The 13,854-nt window shown below is 42.2% G+C and overlaps 1 protein-coding gene across 1 annotated transcript in view; it reads right to left on the bottom strand.

Annotated features, from left to right (window-relative positions):
- Positions 1-13,854, bottom strand: part of MTHFD1 (methylenetetrahydrofolate dehydrogenase, cyclohydrolase and formyltetrahydrofolate synthetase 1) — a 41,951-nt gene that overhangs the window by 16,100 nt on the left and 11,997 nt on the right. Inside the window, exons 6-16 of the mRNA XM_080346159.1 lie at positions 13,681-13,781; positions 13,239-13,375; positions 11,705-11,816; positions 7,389-7,516; positions 6,656-6,753; positions 5,795-5,968; positions 5,129-5,265; positions 4,792-4,838; positions 2,645-2,752; positions 2,470-2,544; positions 645-747 (exon numbers count right to left, since the gene is read on the bottom strand). Of these exons, the coding sequence (XP_080202285.1) occupies positions 645-747; positions 2,470-2,544; positions 2,645-2,752; positions 4,792-4,838; positions 5,129-5,265; positions 5,795-5,968; positions 6,656-6,753; positions 7,389-7,516; positions 11,705-11,816; positions 13,239-13,375; positions 13,681-13,781 (1,220 nt within the window). The remainder of the gene's footprint in view (positions 1-644; positions 748-2,469; positions 2,545-2,644; positions 2,753-4,791; positions 4,839-5,128; positions 5,266-5,794; positions 5,969-6,655; positions 6,754-7,388; positions 7,517-11,704; positions 11,817-13,238; positions 13,376-13,680; positions 13,782-13,854) is intronic.

Raw genomic sequence — 13,854 nt, 5'->3', positions numbered from 1 at the left:
ATATTTCCCATGAGGCAGACCACTTTAGCCCCATTACAGTTTATGAAGCAAATTTTGGAGAATACAATTCACACTGTGTTTTAATAAAAAGAAGAAAAAGCAATACTCTTGGGCTCTAATTCAGATAAAATGTCTTTATTTGAAATTTCTTCTGCTATTGAAACACTCTATCTGCCAGACTCAAGATTTATCTTACCTTCTGGTATCTTAAAAAATGTTTAAAAAAATCTGGCTTTTATTTGCTGTCAGTCCCCAACAGAGCCAGCGAGCAGATTAAAACTAAGCTTTATCCCAGAGCAGAACGTTCTCCTTGCTCACAGTGCCTTCTCACTCAGGTAAAAAGGCTGTTTGGCTCCAGCTGCCAAACTCAACTCTCTCAGTGCCTGACAAATCCAAAACCACAGACTTGTACCGATTAGTGAAGTTTGCTCTGCATTTGAAAGATTAAGATTGAAGCTCCTGTGTCAGACCCTCTAGAAATGGTATGCCGGCTGCAGGCTTCTATCCCACCAAACACTCGGGAGAAGGCAGCTCTGCGCTCTTTGCCATTTTCCCAGGAAGCAGAGTTCCTGCTGCACTTGTAAACCTCTCTTTTGACACATACTTTGTTTCTTGATAATTCTTTCCTTTAAATGCTCTTGTACCTCTTTGCCATGTTATGGTGTCTGGGTCAATGTCCAATCTCACAAATAAGTTTATTTCTTCCTTTGTCAAAGCTGTAGGGTCAGTTTTATTAATGCCCAGTTTCTATGGGAGGAAAGGAAAAGAAAAGGTTTAATGAAAAGATTCAGTGAAATCAACCTTTCACTAGAGCAATTAGCCTCCAGCAGCAGCACCTGCATATTCAAAAATAAGGAGGGGCTGCCTTTTTGGTGCCCCTTCTCCTAGACCCCACCACACCATAAGATGATCCATTCTCAGCTGGCCAGCTCGGAAAGGGCAAGGCAGACAACAGAGCTCGTTAGGGCAGGTAGTCACCACACTTTGTGCAGAGCATCTACAGAAAGAGAGAGAAAGCTCTGCAGTTCCTTGTTCTAATCATTAGTCTCCCATGCTTACATCCATTTCTCCTGAGTCTGCCCAGGGTCACTGCACACAGCCATCTGTATTTAGAGATGCCGCTTTCAGCAGCAGCACAAAGGAGGAAGAATTAAAGAATTCAGTCACAAGGCCGTCAGCATCCCAGAAAGCTGGTCTTGAACATACTGAGAGGATGGGCAGTTTGCCAAGTTGCTTAATTGAGAGAAGAATTATCTTGAGAAGCCTGATACAAGCACAAGCTGAGGAATGGGGAGAACGATTGAGTTGATTTATGAACGAGCAAGCTTTTTTTAATTAACTAGACAGCTAAATTGTATTTTTCTCCAGAAGAACAGCAGGGAAGCAGAAAATCTGTTCTCTTCCCTTTCAAGCACATAATTTTGAAAAAATAAATAAGTAAATAAATAATAAAAATAAAGAAAATCCACTTTCTGGAACATTAGCATGCTATTAACATCTCGACATTTAATTACTAGAGGAACGGTTACGGTAGAGTTCCCTCAGCAGTCCATGAGGAACATCAAGCAATATGACATAGCTGCTTCGCTCAGCAGTGGAAGTAAACCACACACTCTCTAATGCTTGAGACATTATAGCCAATTAATAAATCAGAGTTTTAGCTTCCTAAGTAGTCTGATTATTGTTCCTGACCTCCAAATGGGCGACTGATCCAGCCCGAATATTGTATAAACATGTTTGTACTTTGAATGAACTTAGCAGGCCCTGAGCTGTCCTCCTAGTCAGAACGCCCCAGCCCAGTGCAAAACTATTCCTCTGTTAATCCTCATTTTTGTAGAAGTCAGGGACACATGCTGGTTCACAGTAATTTCTATACATCAGGAGCTGTGGTCTGTTCAGGGACTGCCACTCAACGACACGGCTACTCATCTAATTGGAAATTCATTTTTAGGGAGAGGAAGAGTGGGCAATGTAGGGGACAGGTATTTTTTCAATTTTCCCCTGTTTTCTCAATAAAAAACTCTCTGTGTTCTCTTTTTGCTCAATTTTATAAATTGCCTTTTTTTTTGGCGCTGCATTATCTATACAGCTGTCACATGGGAACTATTAATCTGTCTGTAATTGGGTGTAAGGCACAGAGACTGATTCTGGTCCTTTCTTAAACTGCATTAAGGACCCTGAATTGATGTTATTAATAAAGGGCACTAATCCCTTTGCCTCTTCCCACTGTATTACTCATACAGCATAGGATAAAGACAGTTACTTCAACGCTTCTTCCCCTTGGGGCTGCATCTCTGTTTTCTGGACTGTAAGAAGGGCTACCACACTTCCACACACTTTATGTAAAAAATAAATGCAAGGAGAATAACCTACAGGACAACACGAGGGTTTCTGTAACCTGGCACTGCCTACATAGATGATGAGTAAGTGGAACAGAACCGGAAGCCAATGTGAAACCCGTCAACTTACCTGTAGTCTTCGGATCTGAATGTTTGAGAATTTCCGGATACCATTGACAGAAGGGACCAGACGGCTGTAGAGAGCCTTGCAGAATGGAACAGGTACGGAGTTAGCACTGCTGGCACACCCAACACATCTTGGCAAAGTGGGCTGTGCCCAAATACATCAGAAGAAAGGATCATACCTGGTCAGTCTGAGTTAGCTCATGGAATATACGCGCATCGACAGCAGCAGCGACGAGGTTGTTGGCTGCAGTGATAGCATGGATGTCACCGGTGAGGTGAAGGTTAAACTAGAGGACATAAAACATACAAGTTACCTCATCCTGCTGCAATTTTCATTTATTTCAATTCATTGTAGACAGATGGAAAGAGAATTATTAATAGCAATGTTAAAGTGGGTGAGGGTGGAGAGGGAGAGATTGCTCAGTGCAGTATGTGGAAGAGAGGAAAGAAAAATGCCTCCCCCACATTTATGTCATTTTACAAACTTCCAGAACGCAGTTTCCAAATAAAAAGCTTCGGTTTTTTTCCCCATGAGAACAGTTTTCACAAGCTCCTTGACACCTGAGAAGATCATGGTGTGGCACATCTGCCTTGCTCCTTCACCTTCCTTCTGACCCACTCTCATCACTTGCACAAGAGGTTTCACACATCCATTAGCTGAAGCTGCTGCTGCTCCCACAAATATATCTGAGCTAAATTGAAACTAACAGCCTTGTGCAGTGCACGCAGTAGAGCTGCAGTTGCACCAAGCTCTGCACAAGCTAACTGCTCAAACACACCATATCGTAGGCAGAACTTGTAGACCACGTACTACACAGTGACAGTGCTCGTAGTTTTCTTGGTTCTGCCTCATTAAAAGGTAGTTTGAGTGGGTTTGTCTGCGTGAGTTATCTGGCTGCACTGTAGCTATACTGACAAATTGCTTGGGATATATAGCTTACATGACAAACTTGCATTATGGCAGGGGAGTAAAAGGTGTGGTTAAAACAATCCCTTTCCTCTGTAGCAGCAAAGGAGGAAGATGTAAAGGGGATATTATACAAGGTGACATGGCAGAAGACTTTCCAATACCATTTTGCTGAAGCCATTCTACTGTGGTCTTAAAAACCAGATAGCTAAAAGCAGAATACAGCTAGTCACACACTGACTATAAATCCTTATCAGTAAATGGTAATTGTTGTCTCCTTCTACCACCATGCAAAAAGAAGCAATTATTGCCACCTTGGTTCTGCAATATGAACTCGAAAGTTTTTCACTTGCTAATCATTTCCTAGGATGAAAGCTGCACACAAAAACATCCAATGATGTATCAAGGTCATTACTGCAATCAGTGACTCCAGATACATTGATTTTATGAGATATGCATCAATTAAAACACTCCCACAAAATGACATGTATTTATACTATGTGGGTCATACTTCAAGGGAGTCCTTTGATCCAGTCTGGTTCCAAAAATGTGGCTGTTTCCCACTGCTGCACACAGTCAAGGATTTTGGCTCATCTTATTAACACTCCCAAATGGGAGGAGATTATTTTTCCTGTCACATCCATCATTCACATGTTCTTAGCACCTGACTAAATCAATATTCTGCCTCCTTAACATTTTTATCTTTTACGGACTTGCTGTATCAATTGGAATGAACAGCCCTTTTGATAATTTCTTCTTTTCTTCCTAAAAATCACCCCGTATCAATCTATAGCGCACAAGACAAAGGTAGAATTACACAGGCAATTACTTTGAGAGTTGAGAGAAGCACAAAAGCACGTGCTACACGTGCCTTTCAATTCCCTGCCACCAGACACAGGATTTCACTTGTTGCCAAGTCACGGCAGAAATAGACTGCGGTGCCAGAGCCCCACAGGCTGAGGTCTTGGCATTTACTGATTCCCAACTTCCCTTTTCCCATTTCATGTCAGTAATCTAAAACATAAGTACACCAAAATAGAAAAAGTTGGTGACCACCACTGCTGACAGAACTACTTAATATGCTTCCAAAACTTATTAAATCATTATCATCCTCATTTCAGTGCTGGGAAAAAGAGGTACAGGATGTACTTTGCTCAAGGGCATGCAGCAATTCAAGGCAGAGAACGGGAGGGAACAGAGGAACTGGGAATTTCCAGTTCGCTGACCATGCAGGCACTTTCAAAACAACCAAAGATTTGTTTTATTTGTTTTTTAAAGCTTTGCTGAAATCAAGTATCCAGTTCCTGGGAGTGCCACATCAGGTCATAAACAAAAAAGATTTTATAAGTTGTCTGACTGGAGTATCTCTTCAAGGTCTATGAGCTTATATGTGCAATGAGACTTTGCATAAAGAATTACCTCTTCCATGGGGATAACTTGACAATAGCCACCACCTGCAGCTCCACCTACAGAGAGAAAACAGACAAATTATGCAAACAAAGGTCCCTCTAGCCCAGAGTGGTATTACATGTGTATGCTTAATGGCTTTAAGAACACCGCTACTGCCGAGCAGCTTAGTTTAAATCCCAGCACAGCACTTGAAGACAACACTTAAGAAAGAAAAACCTTGTGTAAGTTCTTCAAAGAAATGCAATAGTAAGTGGGAATTATTTAAAGCTACAATGAAGCAGAGTAAAATCTCTGAATGCCATCTTTCCCCATTTAGTCCAACTGCAAGCAACAAACCAGCTCATACCTTTTATACCAAAGGTTGGCCCCTGAGAAGGCTGCCGAACACAGGCAAAGGCATTCTGGTGAAGGTGTGCTCCTAAGGCCTGAACAAGACCAACAGTGGTGGTGCTTTTCCCCTCTCCCAGGGGAGTAGGAGTTATCCTGCAGTGAAAAAGCAGAACAGACATGATTAAATCCTTGTAGTGGGTGAGACTCAAAACACTTTCAGGGATAAACCAGTCACCCAGTGAGTGCAGTTAATGCCAACTCAAATTCTGGATTGGCTCAGACTTCAGCTAATCTTCATCAGTTTGGAACTGGAATGAGAGTGGCAAATTATCACATAACTGCCAAAGACTTTCCTCTGAAACAACTTACTAGTTACTGTTGAAGGAAGGCTGCTAGGCAAGGAGAATTTTGACTGTGATCCTATCTGCCCTTCCTAACCCTGACCTGCAGACCAAACCAATTCATCTCCAGAAGAGAAATGTGAAACTACTTTCCCACTATTTTCCACAAGAGATAAATCTGTTTCCCAAACCACTGGATTTTCACAGTGTGATTTACTAAAAACCAGAACACCCCAACACAGTCACCTTACTGGAAGGCAATACAATGACAAGCCATGCTAATAAAATTTCTTTTCACCTTGAGATCATGTAAGTGATGCCTCAGTTAAAGAAGTACCTACCCCGTAACAACAACGTATTTGCCATCTGGCTGGTTCTTCAGCCGTTTCAGAGCAGAAAGAAGAACCTTGGCTTTAGTTTGGCCATAGAGCTCCACCTCATCAGGGAGTAGCCCAATTTCTCTTGCAACTTGATCAATGGGCTTGGGTATGCACGACTGCGATATTTCAATATCACTTAAAGAAAGAGAGCAAAGTCAATTCATAAGTCAAAGACTTCTCACAAATTCCCCATTTTTGGACAGCATAAACTACAAACACCTAATCTATATTTTAAAAGGGAAGCTTTAACTCCTCCCAGTTAAATGAATCAATCCCACTGATATTGGCTGCATTAGAATAGACACATTCTCAGAGTTGCCTTTTTAAAAACACCCCAAACCAAACAAACACTCCCACCAATCTTCCCCTCTCCCCACCCACCCCATGAATGCCTTTTTGTAAGCAATAGGTTATGTTTATAGTAATTTGTATATTTTCAACTGCTCCTTGGGGACTTGACACTAACTGCTCCTACTTCAAGATGGCAGATTATTGCCATGTCAGACTGAAAATTTCGCAAAATACAAGTGTCTTGCTATTTGCTAAATCAGCAACTATCTACCTGCTCTAAAAAGTCTGTGGAAATCCATGTTTACATCTCAATATTATCAGGATGACCCAAGCCTACTCTTCAACCTATGTCCCAGCACCACTGCAGGTCAGCTCTGCTCCCTTAGGAAGGCCTCACGGTGCTTTCTCTCTGCTTCTCTCCAAATTTCAATGCCAACTACAGTCTACATACACGTACACCCTGTATTACGCAAAGCTTGGAAATAAAAGTGCCGCATTAATACTGCCAGTGGCTTCATTTGAAAGCATTACCTTGGAACAGGCATCTTTAGGGTAAGCTGGTTATATTGGATGTTCCATTTTCCAGGCTGGAACTTCTCCAGAAAGCGCTGTGCACTCTCCACTGTGCTCTAAAATGAGCATGAGAAAAGCATTACAGCAACGATCACTGTATGAACCATGCTGGATAACAAAGAGACTCAGAAAGGTTTTCCCCTCCCATCTGTCTCAGTTTGGGATTGACACAAAGTGCTTTGATTAAAGCATTCACTAACAATCCAGAATGGAATTCTGCTCATAGTTTTCTTAAAATAAAATACATCCACCATGTCTAGCTATCCATCTACCTCTCTATCTTCCAGTGTGCTGGAGTTTTTGGGGTGTTCTGTGCCAGCAAGGTTTCTTAAGCAAAGCAGGAAGCAGAGGGAGCTGTCTTATACTCTTACTCTCCTCTTTTTTATCTGATCACCCTACATATAATTTTAGAATGACAGACAGAGAATTGCAAGACAAGCCTGTTTATCACTGTTTTGAGAGACCACACTCAAAAAACACTCAATCAAAAAAACTCTGTCCTAACATTTCCTTAAGGTTCATCTTCTTCCTCAGTTATCTGAATCCAAATTGTTTGGACTGGAGGTTGGAAATCCTAACCTGATCACTGTAAGAGCAAGAAGGAAGCACCAGTTGCTTTGGTAGGTTGCTGATGGTCAGCAGCAACATACCCTGACGGCAAACGTAGCAACCTCTCAATGTGTCCACGTACCTGCATTAACATGGCCACAGTCATGGGCCCAACACCACCAGGAACTGGGGTGATGTAGGAAGCTTTTTCCTTTGCTGTACTGTACTCCACATCTCCTACAACTCTTTTTCCACTGGCCTTTGTGCTGTCTGGGGATTTAAGGAAAATTAAGTTAGGCGTCACATTTCACCAAAACAACAGAGGAGGCAGCACTGACTGAAGCTGAAGTCTTTTCCCCTGTCGGAGGAAACAAAACAAAAGCTGAGCACCCAGGAAGCTGTAAATAAAGATAAAAAGTTAAAATAACATCACAAGATAAGATGTTATCATCATACTTCGCTCAGAGAGCATCAACAGCTCATGCAACATATCTTCCCATTAAGTGTGATTTATCCTTAGCCAGATCGATCTCCCCTTCCTTGAGGATCCAACGATTTCCATGGTGGCACGTGGCCCACAGGGCAGTCTGAGGTTGACTCCAAAACAAAGGCAGGGGGACCAAAGCACACACCAAGTCTTGTATCTGCACTAGTAAAACACTAATGGGACATTCAATAGAGATGTCACCTGAACCATCTCTCACAGCTCAAGCTGTATTGCTCTGAAGGATTAGCAGAGTTTCCAATTTGGAGGAGAAATAAGCCAATGGTCTAGAAGAAGTGAGAGAAGAAACATAGTTGACTTGTTTAAAAAAACAAAGGCTTTACATTTGCTCTGTTCCATTTTGGAGGAAATCTAGACCTTACTATTAAATAAAATCACCTGCCTTTACAGAAACTGCAGACAGAAAGTGCTGAGCTTTTCAATTACTCATTGCCATTCTAATGATGGACAAGCAAATACTGCAGTTCCCAGAGATCAGAGTCTTGTCAAAACAAACCTCACAGGTGCTTAAGAGAGCTCCAGCAGAATAATCACCCATCTCTCTGGCCAAAAAAAATTGCTATATCCTGCTGCACGTGACCTGACAATTCAGAAGCAGATATAGCCCTTTTTTCCAGTGGTGACTTTTAAGTTTAGTCGTAAAGAGACAAAATGCATCAGTAAACTAGCACAGTCACCTAAGGAATTCGCTGATTATAGAGATAACATATATATATAAAAAAAAGTAAATTTAAGTTTCCTTGGAGTAGCAGATCCTTGTTTCAGATATGAAGACTCCAGGGAACTTTTAAGCAGTGGAAAAACCTGAAGATAGATTTTAATGTTCCTACATTGAAATATATAAGCACATGTGTGAACAGAATACAATCAATAACTAACATACATTTGGTAAGGGGGAGGAGTGGAAGAGAAATCAAACTCCCGAACAGCTGATTGTATAAAAACCAAAGAGGGAACAAAAGCAGCTTCTGCCAACATTAATTTTTAGTTGCATTGTTACTGACAATTAGCAGCTTGGATGTTTTGCTGTGTTTGTATTTTAAGCAACACTTCTTTTTGCTAGAGTTCAAAGCTTGAATAACACCACAGCTGTTAAACGATGTTTCTACAGCCTCTGTCAGCTTTGCTGCCTGAACTGCAGACCAGTCTGGCCTTCCAGGCTGGAGACCAGTTTAATTAAGTTTGCAAAAGGCAAATAACATAATCATATTTTCTTCCAAGGATGCCAAACAGGCTTATCAGCCACCCTGGCCAGAGAGACTCCAAGCCCCAGAATGATGAAAACAAGCACTGAATTAGACGATCCAAAGACAAACAGCCTAATCTGTTAGACAGACACAGCGATGAGCAGGAGCCAAACAAACCCCCGTTCCTGCCTCTGCATTCGCCCCTCATGCCAAGCAGCGCTGAGCACAACCTGAGAGCTATTCAGTTACCTTTAAAATATTCTTTAGAAAGAAAGCTCACACACAACACTTTCCGCCTCTCCCCATCTTTTCGCCTTCTCAATATTCATCATCCCACTCTTAAAAAATATCTATATAGTAGTTACAAAGAGGATCAGAGACACTATAACCATTCCTAGTGCCTGTGTCTTCTTTGGTTCAGTGGGTTCTCTAGCCAGCTGGAACACATCAGGGAGAGCATCCAAGGACTTTGAGATCAAAGAAGCAAAGGACATGCCTACACATACGGAACGAACAGGTACAATTTCCATCTATCTCCAGAGACAGCTGCCTGACAGACAACCCAAGTGCAGCTTCTGGAGCACAGCTAATTCAGTCCTACTCTCGCCAGACAAGGGCTGGGATTATCCCCATGACTTCCAAGCAAACTTGTGATAATGTACATGTAACTGTAACACGTTCCGGTTGATATCTAACTGCAAACACACAAGACCATACATGACCCTCATCTATCTCCTTGCAGTCTGCTTCTTTTTCCAGGCACCACTGGGAAAGGTGTTTTGAGAGGGATCCAACACAATCTGATCTTATAGGCCTGTGATGCCAGCTTGATTTCCAGATATAAACACAGCATCAAGTCAAGGCTCTCTATACCTTCCCAGTTCCTCTGGTGTTTGAAGAGCACGGCACCAAGATCCGCAGAGGCTGATCCTCCTTTTCCACTCTCATAAACCACTGTTCAAGGTTCCCTGCTGGCTAGAGCTGCAAAACCGCCCAGCAGAGGAGGACTTGGTACAGGGTCCTTCCCTCCACCAGGACTCAGGGAAGCTCCAGAGACCACATAATCTCCGGGAATATCCCCTGCCCACACTGCTCTCGCTGCCTGCAGCAAGGCAACTTCTACAGGCCTGGAATAAGGCATTCGGAATATTTGCTGGACTAGCCCTCCAGCTGCAGAAAAAGACAAATGCACCCTGACTTGCAAAGTACAAGCACATCCAGAGGCTGCCATGTCCTCCGACTGTAGCTCACATCTCCACCTAGGAGCCACCCAGCTGGATGCACTTACGGCTATGGCAAGATGTACAACAACTGTGCTATGTCTCCCCTGCTACATTCAAAGCATCGTAACAGCTACCAACAATATTATATCTGTACAGCGATGTATCCAGAGAAGCTGGCAAACTAGCTGCCGTTCTTTCTGCAGTTCCCACAATTCTGGCACTGATTTCCCAGAAGATTCACCTGAAAACTTTTTTGCAACCTATCAGAAAGGAAGAGGCAGGAAAACTCAGCAGCTCCAGAAAAATCACAGAAAAGCCTGTGGCATCCATCATTTTGAAATCTGACAATTTCCATGGTCCTCTGTCAAGCCCTTACTACCAAGTCCTACAACGCCATTAAATGTATTGCCACGCAAAACTGGGTGTACGAGAAGCTCAGATCTCAGTGCACTGCCCCAGGTGGACTGATTGCAAAGAAACAGGGATGTGTCCTCAGAGATGCAGTTCACATCAAGCCTGAAAAATGGTCATACCATCATACAGCAGAAACATAATGGTAGTTTTGCTTGCAACATGTAAGTAGGGGAGACTTCAAGCCATTGTGCTTCACGGAAATCGGCAGTGACCCTGTGGGTTTTGGCAAACTGCCTAAGTTTGGGTAGCTCAGCACAAATACATCAAGCAACAAAGAGCAACAGCAGATGAGTTTTTAATTTTAATTAGAGGACTAACTTTTTTAAATGCAACTCAGGGTCATCTTTGAGGAACAAGACTGACTGCTGAACAGAAATTTCTTTACATTCCATTAAATAATGGCAACAAAACGACTGATTAATTATGAAAACTACCTTTTAAAAGCCTTGTGGATGTAGCACAGAGATAGTTAGATGGTGACTAATTTTCCATATCATTCAATATCTGTAATTTGGATTTAAAATGAGATGAAAACAGAAATTGCCAGACTGTCTGTTCCTCCTTTATAAGGAAGAAGCAGCTAAGTGAAAGCTTATCCTAAAATCCATTATGTTCAAGCACTTTATTCTATGCCAGAGCCATTGTCACCAATATTCTTGCAGAAGCTGCTTTGTTTCAAGACAACAGCCATTCAAGAGAAGTACTTGAAGAGACTGCTTGCCATCTATGTATTTCAAACAGAACAGCTTAATCAGATGTAACTGCAAAGTAATGACAGCAAAGCTGCACGCTCACAAGTGACAACAGCAGCAAGACCTCACTATGTAGTTGTGGCAAATTACATGGATATTCTGTTGTAATATTTTCTAAGTCTCCTCTTTACTGATCATCAGCCTCACTGAAGGCAAAAATAGAACTGCCACTGATCTGCCTTAGGACAGCACTTCAGATCAAACTTTTTTTTCATTCTGGCATCTTCAGAGGTTGCCATCATTACCCAAGACAGACTTAGAAGAGATAGAAGCCTGCATTGAGTAGAAACACCAAGGAAACAGTATCCATGTGCTTACTTAGCAACTGTATTTATATACAAATAAACATATCCCCACTCTATACATTACCCACGCACCTGGCACATGGTTAATTCCGCAGTCTATTACGATTGCACCAGGTTTGATCCATTCACCTTTTACCATTTCAGCTTTACCAGCTGCAACCACCAGGATATCAGCTTTACCAACCTATAAAAAAAAAGCCAATTAAAAAATTCTGTATCACACCAGCACTGGAAAACACACAGAGCTGCTTCAGCAGCAACTCAGATCAGCTTCAGTGGCAGCGAAACTGTGTGCTCACCCATTGCCATGGGAGGGATGGAAGGGCGTTAGCAGCAGTTGAAGGTAACTAGCAGTTCCTTCGAACACACTGATTCCTGCAGCCAGAAATTATGGCCTATTTTCACACTCCTACCCTGAACTGTTGCTAGTCAACACTTCACAACCTCCTTTGAACTCCTCCGTGATTCCCAAGTGGATCACACAGACTACTTTTAGATTAAATTAAAGCCTTCTGCATATTCTTATCTTCCTCCCTTCGAATATCCCTGCATATTCAGCTGCTCTTTTCAACGCTAGAAATACACCCAGCACCCATCGGACAGCAGCCAAGAACAACCTCTGCGCAGAACTCAAAGCAGCACCTCGCTTGTGGGAGTGCTGCCTTGTGGTTTTTAAGTCCAGGACTGCACGCGGCTCCAGGGAAAGCTGATTACAATTCAACACTAATATTCGTTCAGCCAGTACTTGGTAAATGTCACAGGGCCGGTCACAAAGCTGGTGCTAGAGACTCCAACTAAAGCTCACTGTCACTTCTTGCACTGCTTCATTCATGTTTGTTAAAGAAGCTGCTATCTCTTGAAATCTTTTCTTTTAATTTTCAAGGGAGATAAACTATTTTTAATATTTCATTAAGAATTAGCACTTAAATTGTTAATCAACCTAATGACAGTCTTATTGAACAGCAACTTAATGGCACGAAGCACTGCAATGTGTTTGATCTTCCTTGTGAGCTATATTCAAATACACCTACCCTCTCTTCAGCTGTAATACTTTCCTACAGAGCCTGGCAGTGTTGATTGCTCTACGAAATCCAAGTAGGTGGCAGCACAGTAACACACTATTTCTGTCACTCTCAGTGCTAAAGAGGAAAATGGTACCAACTCCCAGTGATAGAAAATAGGCTGAAAAAAGAAAAACCAACCCAATCAACCTGGAGAAAACATTTGATCTAGCATTTCCCAGCCATTAAAGCAGAAGACTACTTGGTCTTTTTGGGAAAAAACCAAAAATATATGCTGTCTTGCAGGCCACTACTTGGAGATAGGAAGGGGAGATTAAATTGTCAGCACATGCTTAAAGAAAACAAAAATGGTAATTTTGTTGTTATAATTAAAAGCCTCTAATTAAGGGTCAAAAATAATCAGGATCTTTTTCCAGCAGAAGTATTTACAAAACCATTCAATCAGCAGGACTTGAAACCATTTCAAATTAAAGACAACCCAGACCTAATGACTTAGAGTAGCAATACACTGAGTAGCAACATGCAGCAGGCAGCACTGTCTTACAGCAGATAACGATGGCCTCATGCATCTACCCTGTCCTCACCTCCTCAGCCAGCGTCGAGGTCTTTGAATGGCAAGTGGTTACTGTTGCGTGATTCCAGAGCAGCAGGTCGTGCATGGGAGCACCAACGATCTTACTGCGACCAACCACGACAGCTCTTTTCCCTGCAACCTGGATGCCTGCACCACAGAAAGTTAGGAGAAAGTTAAAACAGGTCATCTGGAGTCTTTTGGTCAGTTTAAGTCTGGCCCTAGTCCTTCAGGACACTATTTTTCTTCTGGGTTGTGTGTGATGGGGAACCAGATTTGGGAGGGAGGAAGGAAAGACCGCTTTAAAACCAGCCCTTGTCCCACCTGGAAAGGCAGGGATGAAATGTGGCATCTCAACAGAAGTTTCAACATGAAACATAGCCTTGCAAGGTGCATAATTTCTCCTCTTATAGAAGACTACTGCACTCATGAATAACGGATGGAAACCTCCTTACCTGTCTGCCTGATAAGTTCCATGCATCCTTTTGGTGTACAGGGAATAAAGCAGTCTCCAAGGTCCCCTCTAGAGAGTTTCCCAGCATTGATGCTACTTAAACTGTATTTTGAAAGAACAAAGGCCAAGTAAGATTCCCAGCCTCATGATCACCATTCAAAAGAAAAAGAAGTTT

Source organism: Nesoenas mayeri (genome assembly GCF_963082525.1).
Source record: "Nesoenas mayeri genome assembly, chromosome: 5".
NCBI lineage: Eukaryota > Metazoa > Chordata > Aves > Columbiformes > Columbidae > Nesoenas > Nesoenas mayeri.
Note: the sequence above shows the minus strand (reverse complement) of the source record. Positions and strands in the feature narration are given on the sequence as shown.